Consider the following 17,301-nt stretch of genomic DNA (forward strand, 5'->3'; position numbering starts at 1 on the left):
AGAGCAGTGCTGCGGTAATGACATCTTGTGTCGGTAAGGACAAAATAAAAAATTTTATGTAAAAAATGGCATGTTTATATATATACTAATATATATACCTTAATATATACTTCAGTACTAATAATATACTGAATATTTGTAATTTAATATACAGTAAACCTTGAATTTGTCTCTACCGCAACACAAGGTCTTTACCGCAACACCTAAATTTGCTGCGGTAAAGACATGTTGCGGAAACGACATTTTTGCTAATATTTTAGCTAATTGGCAGCTAGCAAGGCCTACCACATTAGTTTTGACTCTTAGCATCTTAATATACATGAATTCAACAGTAATATACATTTATTTTTAAAATGTAGTTCAAAATACACAATTATTAAGCTGAATGGTAAGGACGCACAATAAATACTAGAGCAGAAAATATGATGTTTACCTTATTTTTTTGGTATCTTGTGAGTGAGGTAGTGTGGTGGCCCAGTCTGTCAGCAATGTGCTCAAGTGATAATTTCTGTTTCCATAGAAACTAGACTTGTTTGTGTTCGATAAAATTTCATAATAAAAGCTTTTTTTCATTGTTGCGGTAAGGACTCAAAAGTGCGGGACAGACACATTTAGTTAAAAAAAACACAAAAATGATCAGTAAATAATACAAAGAATTTTAAGATGCTGTAAATGAATCTGTATATTAAACAATTCCATTTGAAATAATGTCATATTGTAAAAGATTGAGCTAATTTTAAGTATCTCAACACTGAAACCACGGGTGTGGGACATGAGCAAAAATGGTGTTTGGACCTATAAATGCTTCATAATTTTACATTAAATCATATTATTTATTCATTATTTTTTATGTCAAGGTGTGTATTGACACTACGTTTATATTTATGAAACATCAAATGACAAATTTTAACATAAATTTAAAATTTCACTCCTGGGACTTAAAAGTGCCCGAAGTTGCAGAAACACCCTACTATGGCTTTGTATGGCAGTAACGTTAGCCAACTAGTTTACGGTTAGACTAGGCTAGCTATCGATAACGTTAAACTGACACAACTTAAGTTAATGCTCTGAATTCGCAGCTAATATCAAATCCATAACTTTTTGATCAAGTTAAAATTTCCAGGTCAACCACAAATAATCCCACTACCTTTTAATATCATCCGATAACTAATTCAATGCCGATTTGTTGCTTTGCCCACTTACCACTTCAAGACCATCTGTAAAACATTGCCAGCTCAACGTGCGAGACGAGTGAGTTAGATTTGATATACACAGACACCATATTAGGAAAAAGGGGCAGGCTGATGCTGACCGATTTATTACACATCCAGAAGAATACATTTGAGTCGTTATAGGCTCTGGTATTTATGGAGCATAATAGGAATAAAGTTGTGACAAAAAAATTATCAGGGAGGAAAAATCTGAGGGGGCACGTGCCCTCACTTTGAATGGGCATGACGCCACTGCTCAACGTTTGTTGTTGAACATAACAAATGTGTTCCCACATTAAGTCTTTGAATTTGAGGGTATTGGACCTGGAAAGTCCTTGAAAGGTCCTTGAATTTGAAGTTAACCGAGGTGTGTGGGAACCCTGTTTTTGTGCTCAAACCCCCCCACCCACCCCCCAAAATAACACTTTATTCAACTTTTCATTTTCTTCTGTGTTTCTCTGAGTGAGTTCACGTAGTGTAACAGCGCAGCTCTTCTAGATTGTACATCAGAACGTAGACTCACTATTGGCCGACGCTATCATGATGTGTGTGATGCTGGCCAGTAGTGAGCTTTGTAGACACTCTGAATGAAGGGTGGGATCTTGTGTTTTCAAAGCTAGCTTGCTATTGCTAGCCTCTCCAAAATTGCCAACCCTACCTTTAAGTTTAAAAAGCTTTTTTTTGGAAGTCATGCATACATCTAACTCATTCTTTCCAGCTTGGTGTTATACTATCCAATGTCAAATGACCTGTGCCAAGCGATCAGTCTGCATCTCTTCATTCAGATGGGCACTACAAACTTCCCTGTTCAATCATGGACGGACCTCCTCCATGAGGAGCTTCTCCCTAAACACAGTTCAATCAATATAGCAACACATCTACTTAATCTACTGACATTATATTTTAACTGTAAAGCCAAGTTAGATCTGTGCCCTGGTCTGTAACCCGACCGTCACTCAACCCTGACTCAACTGTGCAATCCCTCCGAGCCCACACTTTTGGTGACGTCATGCCACACACACTGCGCATGCGCAGTATTACTCCTCCTTGTTCCAAAGGGAATCATCGGGCGCCTTCATTGCTGCCGACATTCTCACTGTTCATGAACTGAATTCAGATATTTTGGGGACCTCGTAATGGACTCTCAGAAAGTAAGTGGCACATAATTAAAGTGTTAGGAAACCAGTAGCTAACTGAAATGTCTCCGCGGTCCATCTGTGATCGAATACTAATGTGTTTATTACACTATCATCGCTCATATGCGCAGCACCGTTAATAATCGTACGACTCTGTAAAATAAACACTTTTCATTCAACACCAATGAATTGTAAAACGAATACCGTGTGTATAATTACTGTACATGTTATCTGGGGTTGTGGCCTTTATGACATTGAAGTTAGATGGCGTTTTAGAAATAGTGTTTGACTTGTAGCTGTAAAGAAAACTGGAAGATTGATGTTAGTAAAAGGGTGAAACTGGCTCTCATGTGTTTTGTTGTAGAAATGTTACTTTAATGTCTTGTGTTACCTTGTATTTGACTGATCCCTTGTTGCATAATGCCAATATATTCTGTGCTATATATAAATGCTGTAATGTGTTATATAAACGATATAAATTATATAATGAGGGAGTAGATTTAAAATGATATTTAACCAGCATTACTGGAGCAACAGGTTGCATAAGATTAGTAAATATTGTATCTCATAGGTTTGTAATTGCAAAGCACCTGCGCTCCCAAGTTTACTTAGTAGAAGTAGATAAAGAGAGGGGAAGTGACATCAGGAATGAAGAGTCTGCGCACACTAACATTTACTACAGATCAGATTCTGCTCACTGTGTTGTTCTTCCACACTTAATATGAATGATAACATCCCTGTGCGATATTGGCAGCTGAGAATTGCTATTATCTTTGTCTTGAGCAGTGTTGGGGAATGTTACTTTTAAAAGTAGTGCGTTACATTGTTGCGTTACTCCCTAAAAAGTAACTAATTGCGTTATTTTTATGGTAAGTAATGCATTACGTAACTTTTGCATTAGCTACTTTTTTTTCTTACCTGGGCTGGGTTTGTTTGTTTGTTTTGATAACAAAAAATGGTTACACTTTATTTTAAGGTGTCATTGTTACAATGTAATTATATATTTAAGTACTGAGTAATATTAAGCAACTACATGTACTTATAACTAATATAGGGTTAGGGTAGGATTAGGATTTGGTTGAGGGTTAGTTTTAGTTATTACTATGGTAAGTACATGTAACATATGTAACAAGGACACTGTAAAATAAAGTGTTAACCAAAATAAGTTATATTTTTGACAAATGTAAAGGCCCTTTCACTCCAAAAGTGAAATGAATAAGCCTCATGTTGAAGGTAATGCAAATTCACACAAACCTTTCAGCTGTGCTGCCATTCTGGATTGCAGAAGAATAGAAGAAAGTTCAACAAAAAATTAAACAAATGTGATGTTTAACTAGTCATTGTCCTTTATTTGTATGGTTGAATTTGGTATTTGAAGGTCAGCAGCACCAAAGACATTGGTTAATAATATGAGATTAAATACATAAAGTATATTTGTGTTAACATACTTGGCTAATTCTGCAGGTTTGCATAATATTCTGACTTTGCATTTCACTGTTTATATTCATTTTGAGGAAACTGAATCTGTTTTTGTGCATGTGAGATGAGTAAATGCGTGCTCACATTTAGTCTAGAGCTACAATAATCATGTTCACACACAAAGCCTCTGCACTTACTCACGATTCCTCTCAACATGAGGACAGGAGAACTGTCAGTCAATACATGGGAAAACAAAGTAACTTGCGTTACTTATTTGAAAAAGTAACTGATATTTTGTTGTAAATTTAAAAGTAATGCATTACTTTAGTGGCTTGAGAAAAGTAATCTGATTACGTAACTCACGTTAATTGTAATGCATTACCTCCAACACTGGTCTTGAGTGTATGCATAGGTTGGAAATAATTTTAGCATTTTTTAAGAATGACTAATTATAATGCAGTTAACTATTATGCAGCTTTTGTATTTGTCATGTTTTGATTACTGAATTGAGTTGGAGAAGATCATTTGAATATGATAGATAACATTAGAAATACACATTTGTGCAAGTTTCCTGAATCAGGGCTGGGAGGCAGGGAATATACCGGCACACAATCCAACTGTATTGTCATAAAGTGGGTCATGCCGTTGTGGGTTTTGTGAAGGAGTCCGATTCCAGGGGGGTTGAATGATGTAACGGTTGGACTTTTCAACAGGCGGGCCGTGACATTCACTTGGCTGCGACTTAAAATTAATCTAATCTGGAGTCTAGCAGTCAGAAGAAACGCGAGGGGATCAGATTTCAGCCCTGGAAAGTTAGATCAGGTTTACTGGCCTCCATAAACCCCTCAGTGATACGCGTGTGTGCATGCAAATCTGTTACAAAGGTGGACCACATTGTTTATGTATCTTTCTAATTCTGCAGGTTAGGGTGTGGATCTGTGGTGGTCAAAGAGCAAATTACAGATAGTAGTCTGACTTCTACTGTATGTCTGAAGTAGGTCAGCTCGTCCCTCTCATGTTTCCCGTTGACTGTCAATAGTGTTGTGTTGACCAAGCTCAGAGTTGAGGAAGGAGACTGTAAGCCGAATGTAACAGACAGAAAGTGTCTGGATATTTAGATCAGCTGAATGGAAAACGTCCTATACAGATCGAGACAAATGTCAGTTCTTTTAAATGGCCTCCTCATGTGATATTGATTTAGCTATTTCTTTGTTTTTCTTCACACATCACATGTCTCATCGTCTCATATTTCATCTCAAGCATGTTCCTCATTGACAGTGTTGTCTCCTTGGTAAACAAATAGACTAACTTCAGAATTATTAGATGTATGATTATTCAATATGCTGTGAATGATGTGGGATTTAAAAAAAAATATTGTTTTTAAACTGCAATTAGATATGAAGTCAGCATGAAATTAACTCTATTTTCTAAATGCGTGTTATATACCTTATATTGAACAGTTAATTTAACTTTTTAAATTTATTTTTCTTCTGGTGAAAACAGCATATGCAGAATGCATCATTTCACCTGCTTAATCCTGCTCATGCAATTGTGTTTATCTGCCACTTTCACATCTCAACATCCAATCAACAGCCAATGCATAAACATGTCCCATCCTACATTTGTTCTTTTACGATGATCCGTTACAATTTGGAAGAAAAATTAAAATCAACAGAATCATTCACGATTTTGTGATTTATTTATTTTGTGTGTGTGAGTGATTTCCCCCTAAAAATGATTTGTTGATGTATTAATTAAACCCTGATAAGCATTTATAATATTTTCAGTTATGTTTAGACCTAGCCGTGGTAATGAAAACGACACAATTGATTGCTATAGTGGAAATGCAAGCTGGGAAAAAAACAGTTAATGTAAAGATTCTGTATATTTGACTCTAGCATATAGAGTCAGTATGTCTCTGGATTAGGCCCAGAAGTCTTTATCCTTAACTAGCATTGTCTCCTGGATTTGAAGGATTTAAGGGGCCGTCTGACACTGACCAGAATAGTTTGCTCTACGTCATTCTGTCTCCACCCTATTGTGGACTTTGTGTTTGTGTCTGCTTGCGGTGTAATCTCAGGAGAGAGATGCTCATCATCATCTCTGTGATGAGAGGAATTAATTAGCATCAGTGCATGCTTATCTTTTTGTGTTTCATGTTTTATATCTGTCATCGTTTACTCACCCGCATTGTGTTCTATATGATTTTGCTGTTGCTTGACAGAAAATAGACAACAAACAGGGACATGAAACAGAAGCTCATCCTCCATGAGGTTTACACAGCATCAACTTGCTATATATTGCTATATAATGCTATATAATGCTGTTTGCATAACTCTGAGCCCAAATTGAGCTCTCTTTCTTGTCTTCGTGTGCTCAAATGTTTTTTTTTTTGTCTGACAAGACCTAAAACCCATGCAAATGATAAACTTTAACTCTATGATGGTTAAACACATGCATTTCGATGTGGTGCCTTGTTCGTACGGATCACGTATCACAAAACTAATCCCGTAACCCTGAGTTTGTTCATGGTATGGGCCCTTGGCCCTCTCTCGCCTCCCACTGTCATCACTCACTGTCTCTCATTAAACTTCGTTCCACCGGCCTCACTCCGTTCCCAAGGCTCTCGGCCCCGCCCTGTTTGCCACATTGAGCAGTCATGTGTTTTTCCCTGCATTGATCTGCAACACCACACATTTTGTGATAGTTCAGAGAGATGTCAGAATCAGAAAGTTGTCTTTTCTTTAAGCATCACCTTATGTCAATGAAAATACTTCAGATTGTTTTCTAGCTATGTTAAATCCAGTAATGATGTTGAGTAACTATTTTTAGCTCTGATTAGCAGGGGAGGTTCTAGGATGTGATCATTATGTGGCTTAGCTGATTGGCCTCTGCTGATTCTGCAGCCAATGAGCTTACTTGCTCAACATTTAAATAGTTCAGTTCAGTCTAGTTCATTATTCACTGTAAGCTAGTTATAATGTGGAATCAGAGTTCCTCTGGGACCCTCCACCTCCCCCAGCTCCACCTGTCTAGATCTACTATGGGATTATATAAATGCCTATTAATGCTGAAGCAGCATATCTTATGCACACAGCAATTTGTCTGTGTTTTTTTGCAGTAGCAAGATCTCCATACTTGCTCTTCAGCAGCAGCACTCAAAGCAGATCTAGTCTGCCAAGACCAAATATTAACATTGTACATTAAAATATACATTAACATGCTAAAGCTATTCAGAGAGCTGTCATGATTTAAATGACAATAATATAGTGGGCTAATTTAAATATATTTTTATTTGAAATGTATTTGCATTTATGGAAGAAACAGACACAAAACACAAACTTGCAAACAATCTTAAACAGTAAATCGCAAACAGCAGGGCAAGATGCTCTGAATCACAACCACTAACCTAGCTTGCTGATCCACAAGGTGACTGGTTCACAAACTTCTCCTTTCGCTTTATTTTCCTCCTTTGACCGGAGAATTGTCCTTCCACTGAAATTTGATTAGCTTTGCATGTGGCCATGTCATGGAAAGCTGCAGAGTTGGCATCACTGCGTTTCTCCTTAAGTGAGTCACATACTGCATGTTTGTGTACCACTGCCCTGGCCGTGTCAATGATTTTCTTCTGCAGATATTGGTGAAAGCCTGCTGTTAAATATAGTAGAACACAATATATTTGCTGCTTTGTAGGGCTGCACGATAAGGGCCAAAATGATAATCACGATTATTTTGATCAATATTGAGATCACGATTAATTATCACGATTATTTGTTGATTTTAACCAAAACAATTTTTTATTGTCACACAAGCTAATTACATTTACTGCCTTCACATCCATATTGTGCAACATTCCTGCTAATGTACAGATATGTGCATCAAAATAAAATAGGTCCTCTTATTCACCAAAATTCAGTGAATCTCCTTAAAGAATAAATAAAAATAAATTAAAACAATAAAGAAAATGTAGCAAAACTTCAACAGGGCACTATTTTACATTTTACAATGTGTAAATATATTTTAGGAAGCAAAATATAAACTGAAGTTGTACCTGCATAATGGATGTGAATAAAACTAAAAATAAAATATACAATCAATAAGAAACAAATATTCCATAACAGAATGTAACCAAATAAGAACATTTCAAGGCAGAAGAACTATGCCGAAAAGAGTACTGTAGTTTACAGGTTTTTGGAAAGAAACACTAGCCTGTCAACATTTTCTGGCTTGAGGGATGAGCGAAGGCAGGTCACCACATTCCCCCCTGTGCTGAACACTCTCTCAGAGGGAGAACTTGTAGCCGGGATGCACAAGTATTTCTTTGCCAGTTTTGAGAGACGTGGGAAGAGTCTCTGATGTTCCCTCCACCAGTCTAGCGGGTCCTCCTCACTGTCTAGGTTACCTGATTGTAGGTACGACTGTAGCTCAGAAGATATAGCTTGTTGTTCTTGGAGAGGACTGAGTCTTTGTGTGGCTGCCGCTGCTCCCTCAGCAGTCTTGAAGAAACTCCCCAAGGTCTTTTTCTTTTTTGTAGTGGGTGCATCCTCAGCAGTCTCATCATGGGGATCATTTGTTGGGCCCATCTCCTTGAAGAGTAAATAAGATATGATTAATAAATAGCCCTAATAATCTAAACATATTCAACACTCATTTCCAGAGAGTACATTAAGCCACTGGATTTCATATCATTTTAATCCACTTAAAAGCATTAATTTATCATATATTTTGCAATTATATACATTTACTTACAGCCATGGCTGCAGGTGCAGTCCTCGCCATTTCAGAAGTCAGTCTGGCATGAATTGGTGCAACATTGTCCTCACTGACGTAGCTGAGCTTGAACCGTGGATCTAGCGCAGAAGCCATATCAAGCAGTTCTTGTGTCAGAGGGTCATTGTATTTTTCATCCAGATAGCTCAGGATTTTTGTCTTGATGGTGCAGGTTAGGTCTGTCTCATCATCGTTCACTTTCAAGATGGAGGATCTGAAAAGGTGGAGGACTGGCTTCACAAAGGAAACGCTGACATACTTCTCACTGGAAAGCGCATCAGTAAATTCCAATAGAGGGCTGAGGGATTTGTTTATGGCCTCAAGGACATCTGTGTCCTGCCAGGTAGGGATGAGGTGTCTGGCTTTTCTGTCATCGGACAAGACCTGAGAAATCGCCCTCTGCTGCTCCAGGACTCGTGCAATCATTGCTTGCCTTGATCCCCACCTTGTGGGACACTCAGTCTTCAGTGTATGCTCTGGAAGCTTCAGTTCTCTTTGTGCCTCCGTGAGCTGCTTTTTACGTCGCCAGCTGTAAGAGAAACTGCTTATCAGCTTTTTGCAGAGACCCACTGCTCGATCAATCCGAGGATCTCTCATTGCATTCTCTAAAAAAGAACATGAACAAGTCAAATCATATGTAAAATTAAACCACAGATTTGATAAACAACCCGAATCATATTGTTCAAGATTAAAGTTAGTTAAATGAGTAAAACTGTTTGGTTTTGGTTTCTTAACACTAGCAGAAATAACAGTTGTTGTTATATTAAGCTATTGTTATTATCAGTAACATATTCACACACATTAGCAAAATAAGTACTGATCAACTCCAATTAATAATCACAAATAGCATATTATTTCAATTAATTATATATATTTTTAATTAATATACAATTATTGTAATATTTTTTTTAAATAACTTTTACTCACCTATTGCTAGATGGAGTCTGTGGCCAAAGCACTGAAGCCTAGTCCAATTATTTAGAGAAGCTGCCTTCACCACATTAGCTCCGTTGTCTGTTGTAATGCAGACAAGCCGATCCTCCTGCAAGCTCCAAGAGGCCATCGCCTCCCTCAGGCCCTGGGCAATTGACTCTCCCGTGTGATCTTGCGGGAAAAAAGATGTTTGCAAGCATCGACTCTGCATTGCAAAATCCTCATCGATGTAATGAATTGTCAAACTCATGTACGGATCCATTGTCCTGCTTGACCACAGATCCGTTGTAGTTGCAAAGTACTTTATATTGGCAAGATCACGCTCTATTTCCCCTCTGCGTTTTCTGTACATCGCAGGTAGTGCCACCTTTGAAAAATAATTACGCGAGGGGATCACGTATCGTTTATCCAGAGTGTTGACCAAGAATTTGAAGCCTTCGTTTGTCACCGTGTTTATTGAGCACATGTCTTTAGCCAAATGAAATGCGACTGCATTTGTTATTTCACTGTGTCTTTGAGAGGTGGATGGGTATGGTGATGCGCTAAAGAGGCTCGCTTCGATGGATGTCTGAGATGTTGTGGGATGATTAGTCTTTGCAACGCATTTCTTGGCCCTCATTCATTCATCGTATTGAACTTTATGGTGTTTTTTTAAGTGGTTAAAGAGGTTCGTTGTGTTGCTTTGTGGTGCCAAAACAACTTTATGGCACTCTTTGCATATGACCTGTTCTTGTTTTGTGTCACTTGCCTGAAACCCAAAATGTTTCCACACAATGGATGACGATCCGATTCTCGGGACAAGCCCCTCGGCCGCTCCCTCTGCTACGTTAGACATTTTTTCTTTGTTAAGATAGATTATAGCCTGCTATCTGTTGTGGTATTTTCCTCACGCTACTCTGTCTTCTGTCTGTGACTGTCTACATCTGGAAACTGACTGAGCTGCTGCGCGGTGCAGGGAACAACTCTGATTGGTGCATGGACGCACGTGATCAGACAGCGGCTTTACAGCGCGCTAGACTGGCTTTGAAAAAAACCTTTAATACAAAGCGTGAATGAATGACGCATTTTAAATATCGCTCGATCACGCGAATTTGATCGTGGGAAGCCAAAATCGTGATCGTGATTAAAATTCGATTAATTGTGCAGCCCTACTGCTTTGATTCAACTTCTTGTAAAAACATACAGTTTTACCAGAAGCATGGAGTCTAAACCATGTGTTTAGCTTGCTCGTAAATCTTAAATGGTTCTGATTATTGGTGTTTAACCAGTTACAACACATTTTATAATAATTGATCTACCTAAACCAGTGGTACCTATGAAATGGAATGGTGTTGAATTACACCTATACATGTAATATACATGCTTGCAAGCCGGGCCTAAATTTAACCCTCGCCAAGCGCCAAATATGTGTAAAAATCGGTGTCTGCGTTGTCAATCGCCAGCTGGCCTGTCGTATTTTTAGGAATTCTAGCAATGCAATGTTGTGAGAACATGAAAGTAAACAAACATGAACGATGAACGATGTTCAAACTCTTTCACATCTTCTTGCGCTTGAAAATGCCCATATTGGTGAGTGACCTTGTAAACAGTCAGTTATGTAAACAGTTGAGGAAGAAAACACGTGTATCATTATATTGGATCCGTGCATTCACTCTGAAAGTGATATAAAGTGATAAAGTCTAATATTCCTGCTGCCATCTGTATCCTTAATGTTAATCAAACAAAAGACAAAGAAAAATCACTCACTGCTCTTGACTGAATAAGTTTTGTAAATTTAATAAGGAATAATCTATGTTTAATTTACATAGTGAAGACTATGTTGTGTTATTTTACATTTGATTACTTTATTAAATATATCTAACTGAAAATTGTGAATTTTCACTGGCATCTAAAATTTAGTTGTCATTACTGCCTGTAGTTGCAAAAACAGTTTCATTGCCGGTAAAAAGTATTTATGGCCGATACATTTTCTTAAGTCACCGGCCATTGCCAGGTGTGGCAAAAAGTTAGTTACATGCAAATATGCCATGATAACACTCATTGTTTTTTTATCTCTGTTTGGTGGTATTAGTTTTTAAAAATGTGATTTTTCTGGATTGCAAAACAAGTGAAGACCAATTTTATTCCTCAAGCAGAGCACCAGAGTGGTTTCCACATGAGTTGCTATATAGGACACCTAACAAGCCTCAGAGGACAGATATGGCTGTATATTAAATGAGGGCAAATGTTTTGTGCTTCATATAGGAACCAAAGCCGCATGTAAATGGTGCTTTGATTTTAAAATAGATTTACTGACTAAAGGACCACACAATATGTAAGGAAAATGTGATGAGTGCTGATATGGGATGCGATTAACCTCAGATTGATGTGTCATCAAATAAATGTGAACAAGTGAAGGATACTTTGGGCTTTAGACTGGATGAATGCCATGTTAAATATCACATTTTTAATAAATCTTCCTGCTGAAGCCTTCTGGTCTTCTCTACAAGTTTACATAGATTGTTTAAACACAAAAGTGGTGTGCTTTTGCCTCATAGAGAATGTGAAAGAGATTGAAAATATACCAATGAACCCTTCGAGTGGGTCATATGCCATATAAAAATTATTCCAAAATGCCAAAAACAAAGATGGAAATATTTACACCTTGCCAGATACATCAGTGCATGAACGATATGGCTGTCGATGTAGTCATAGGGGTGGCCAATATGACCAAAATCTTTTTACTTCACAATAATGATATTTATAATGATAGATATTATGATACCAAATTTTTAGATACCAGTGAAATCTCTCAATTCCCAGTGCCAATTTTAGTATCACATGAATAATGAAAGTAAAAAGTTCTCAAGGAATTATTGAAAGCAAGTAAACCGTCAGCAATAAAATAAGAGAAAATAAAGCAAGCAACAGCACAAAGAAATGCAATAAAACAAACACACAAATTCTAAATGTTTTTTTTCTTTTGCAGGATGCCTTACAGAGGATTATTACCACATTAGCAAACAAAAATGAGGAGCTCAATCATTTCATTGAAGTCCTGAATCACACTTTGGGTAGAGTTCAGGTGAGTCTTCGAAGAGCATAAATAATTTACTGTACAAAGTCAAACTTAGCAACCCTGCACTGTAAACATCATTACTGTAAATCCCATTTACACCACATGTACTGGTGGGTGCTCGGAGATATTCCTAGTTAAGTTTGCCTAATAACGAGTATGAATGTCATTACAAAATAAGGTTTATGTCAATAAAAATATGAACATTCTGGAGGGAAGAATCTGTGTGTACACAGAGGCTATTTGTGTCTAAACACACACAATTAATTGTTGTATACACTCACCTAAAGGATTATTAGGAACACCTGTTAAATTTCTCATTAATGCAATTATCTAATCAACCAATCACATGGCAGTTGCTTCAATGCATTTAGGGGTGTGGTCCTGGTCAAGACAATCTCCTGAACTCCAAACTGAATGTCAGAATGGGAAAGAAAGGTGATTTAAGCAATTTTGAGCGTGTCATGGTTGTTGGTGCCAGACGGGCCGGTCTGAGTATTTCACAGTCTGCTCAGTTACTGGGATTTTCACGCACAACCATTTCTAGGGTTTACAAAGAATGGTGTGAAAATGGAAAAACATCCAGTATGCGGCAGTCCTGTGGGCGAAAATGCCTTGTTGATGCTAGAGGTCAGAGGAGAATGGGCCGACTGATTCAAGCTGATAGAAGAGCAACTTTGACTGAAATAACCACTCGTTACAACCGAGGTATGCAGCAAAGCATTTGTGAAGCCACAACACGCACAACCTTGAGGCGGATGGGCTACAACAGCAGAAGACCCCACCGGGTACCACTCATCTCCACTACAAATAGGAAAAAGAGGCTACAATTTGCACAAGCTCACCAAAATTGGACAGTTGAAGACTGGAAAAATGTTGCCTGGTCTGATGAGTCTCGATTTCTGTTGAGACATTCAGATGGTAGAGTCAGAATTTGGCGTAAACAGAATGAGAACATGGATCCATCATGCCTTGTTACCACTGTGCAGGCTGGTGGTGGTGGTGTAATGGTGTGGGGGATGTTTTCTTGGCACACTTTAGGCCCCTTAGTGCCAATTGGGCATCGTTTAAGCTATCCTATCAATATGGGCCAACATTTCTAAAGAATGCTTTCAGCACCTTGTTGAATCAATGCCACGTAGAATTAAGGCAGTTCTGAAGGCGAAAGGGGGTCAAACACAGTATTAGTATGGTGTTCCTAGTAATCCTTTAGGTGAGTGTATATGCAACATAAGATCTCAGACATGTATTTTCACACATCATTTTTATAATGTTAAAAAACTCAGCTCTGCTTAGAGTCACATAGTTATGGAAGCCAATTTCCACCACAAGAAAACATTATACTTTGGTAAATCATAATTCTGACATAAAAAGTTGGAATTATGAGATATTAAGTAATAATTATGGCCTAAAAAGTCTCATAATTTCGACTTTGTCATTTTTTTTTTTACTTTTCCTGTAATAATTGTGACTCATAATATACTTTTTATGTCATAATTTATCTCATAAATGTAACTGTCATAATTCTTTTTATTTAAATTTTGACTTATCTGATAATTTCTATTTTTTATTTTAGCTCATAAATTCAACTTATGTCATAATAATTTTTTTTGTCATAATTTTTGATTGCTTATCTGATAATTACTACTATTTTTTTCTCATATTTTTTTATTCTTTTTATTTTTTCTTTACTTTTCATGTTATAATTATGAATTTTATGTCAAAATAATTATTTACTAAAACATGATTTATATTGCTTATATTGATAGTGCTTAAAGTTAAATGTTAGAGACTGCATCCTGTCACTAAGTCGCTGGAAGTTGCCAGGTTTAAAAAATATATATATTTCAGGTCACTTTGTCTCTGCACCAAGTCCCTGGTGGTGTGAGTAGGGCTTAAACGATGGCAATACATATCTAATAACTGTTTTAATTACTGTAATGATGCTTATACAGTTGAAACGTTAGCCACAGTAAACTGTGTATCCAGTCAGTCATTTGTTCTCTGGTTTAAACTGATGTTTCTCCCTTCCTTTTGAAATGTTGTCTGGTTTCAGGTCAACTCCACACAGGTGGTGTCGGATTTAGAGGAGGAATTCGACACGCTGTACGCCATACTGGAAGAGATGAAAGAGAGTATGACGAGTACCATCAAACAAGAAACAGTGCGGAAATCACATGAGCTTCAGGTCAGAGTCTAAACCCAAACCACCTCAAAGCACTCTGGGAGTGGCTCACGTGAATGCTTTGTGTATTTAGACATATTGAATCCCCAAACCAATGTAGAACACACACAAGATGTCATTTAGATTATATGTGTTTAATGGCATCTTTATACCAAGTGTTATCAAGTCATCAAAAATCTGGATTTTTAAACAGATTTAATAGACATAAACTGCATAATATCAGAATGGTTACACTTTATTTTAAGGTGCCTTGTTGCAGTGTAATTACTGTAAGTACTGAATAATATTATTTTAATTACATGTACTTACTAAGGTTAGGAATAGGGGTTGGTTTAGTTTTTCTAAAGACATAAGGAGCCCATATTATTCACAGAAATCAACACATGGTTATAAAGTCAGACCAGCACTGCTCATATGTGACCCTGGATCACAAAACCAGTCACATGTCGCCGGGTATATTTACAATACATTGTATGGGTCAAAATTGTCGATTTTTCTTTTATGCCAAAAATCATTAGGAGTAAAGATCATGTTCCATGAAGATATTTAGTAAATTTCCTACCGTAAATATATAAAACATTTATTTTTGTGAGTGAATGCAGCACAATCGCGAACTTACAGTAAATGCACAACTTTAAAGGCGATTTTCTCAGTGTTTTGACTTTTTTGCACCCTCAGATTCCAGATTTTCAAATAGTTGCATCTCGACCAAATATTGTCCTATCCTAAAAAATTTACCCATGTGACTGGTTTTGTGGTCCAGAGTCACATATTTCAATCAGGATTACAGGTTCTGTTATCAGAGAATTTTTATTGCATGTTTATGCATTCAGGTTTTTATTTAATTTTTAGTTTCCGTTAATTCTGTGTGTGTGAGTGTGTGTGTGCGACGTGCGTGTGTGTGTGTTTGTGTGTTTTTTTGTGTGTGTGTGTGTGAGTGAGTGAGTGTGTGTGTGAGTGAGTGTGTGTGTGTGTGTGTGTGTGTGAGTGAGTGTGTGTGTGTGTGTGTACTTGTACAACTATCTTTGTGAGGACCAGTTTGAGTTTTAGACCATTGGAGTGAGGACAGAGAGAGTAAAGTGAGGACATTTTGGCCGGTCCTCACTTTCTGAGAGCCCTTTGAACTGAACATAAATCCCAAGCCTATTTGAGGGTCAAGACTTGGTTTTAGGGATAAGGTTATAATGAGGTTAAGGGTCGGTTTAGGGTCAGGGGTCGGGTCAGGCACTTAGTTGTGATGGGTAAGGTTAGGGTAAGCGGCTAGAGATTGCATTGTGTCAATGAATGTCCTCATAAAGATAGATGTACAAGAATGTGTGAGTGTGTGTGTGTGTGTCTGTCTGTGTGTGTGTGTGTGTGTGTGTGTGTGTGTGTGGTTGGCTTTGGTCGGGCTGGTGATGTCATGGTGCTGTAATGGCAGTATTGAGCCCAGCCCTCTAAGTCCACTGAACAGGAACAATACCAGAGAGAGAAATGAGCTCAAATAAGTGATTAACCATCAGCTCCCTTCCCATCCTTAACCACATCACAGTACGTAAACACACCGGCTACAGGAACCTTTGTATAGGGGTCTTTTTAAGGTTATCTGTAGCTTCTGTATGTCTTTCATGTTTCTCTAGTTCTTTAATGTTTTATCACTGTATTTTGTTCACATGAATCAGTCTTGTACACCAATATCTAAACATTTGTCATCGACAGTTTGACACTTTCTAAACTCATCTCCTCTCTGACCATCCTGGTTATTATTGTAATAATATTTTACTTGAAAGTCCCTCTGTAGTTTTAATAACAATAATTATATCCCTTAAAACTCATCTTTGATCACCAAAATTACATATTTAAAAGTTTTTTCTTCCTGTCTTAAAATATATTGAATGTAACTCGACACCCTTGCCTCATTTAGTATACACGGTTCTATGAATATGCAAATGAGCCCCGCCTCCACTCACTCACTCAGCTCAGAGATCCACTGGTTGACGATCACACGTTGATCTGATTGGTTACAAGGTAGTTTTTGACGTCAGAAACACCAGCGATTTCAAAGCGTGTTTTTGAGACTGTCTTTGGTTCACTGCAGTTTTAAGGAGGAAATACTCAGCAATGGTGTCGACTTATGAATTTACACATGGTTTGACTTAAAGCATATTAAAAACACCACATAGACACATAAACAACATTTAAACCTTGATTTTCACCACAGGGGGACTTTAAGATGTTTTACATTTTTAACCTATTTCAAAGGCAATTGAATATTGAGCATTAAATATTAGTGGTGCACTAACAGTGTTTTTAACTGTTATAAAAATTCTGGCTGATGAAGATAATTATTATTCATGTTATGGCTGATCACTTGTGATGACTTGTGATGCAGCCTGAATCAAAATCACACTAATGTTCGTTCGTTCATTTGTTTTTTTTTTGTTTTTTTGTTTTTTTTTTCATGAATGAAGTTTGGGTTTCTTGCCACTGTTGCCCCTGGCTTGCTTATTTGGAGACACTTAAAGGGTTAATTCACCCAAAAATGTAAATTCTGTCAGTAATTACTCTCCCTCATGTTGTTCCAACCCCGTAAGACCTTCGTTCATCTTCGGA

The 17,301-nt window shown here is 37.4% G+C and overlaps 1 protein-coding gene across 4 annotated transcripts in view; it reads left to right on the plus strand.

The window, feature by feature from the left end:
• The first annotated feature begins 2,250 nt into the window (after positions 1-2,250).
• The window catches only part of LOC311083080 (FSD1-like protein), a 44,277-nt gene continuing 29,226 nt past the window's right edge, over positions 2,251-17,301 (plus strand). For 3 of the 4 annotated variants that reach the window (XM_084114334.1, XM_084114335.1, XM_084114337.1), the window contains exons 1-3: positions 2,252-2,362; positions 12,438-12,533; positions 14,581-14,712. In XM_084114334.1, the coding sequence (XP_083970460.1) occupies positions 2,348-2,362; positions 12,438-12,533; positions 14,581-14,712 (243 nt within the window). In that variant the 5' untranslated portion in view covers positions 2,252-2,347. Of the gene's footprint in view, positions 2,363-12,437; positions 12,534-14,580; positions 14,713-17,301 lie in introns of all 4 variants that reach the window. The other variant, XM_084114336.1, reaches the window with a different exon arrangement.

Source organism: Abramis brama (assembly GCF_963993115.1).
Source record: "Abramis brama genome assembly, chromosome: 5".
NCBI classification, from domain to species: Eukaryota; Metazoa; Chordata; class Actinopteri; order Cypriniformes; family Leuciscidae; genus Abramis; species Abramis brama.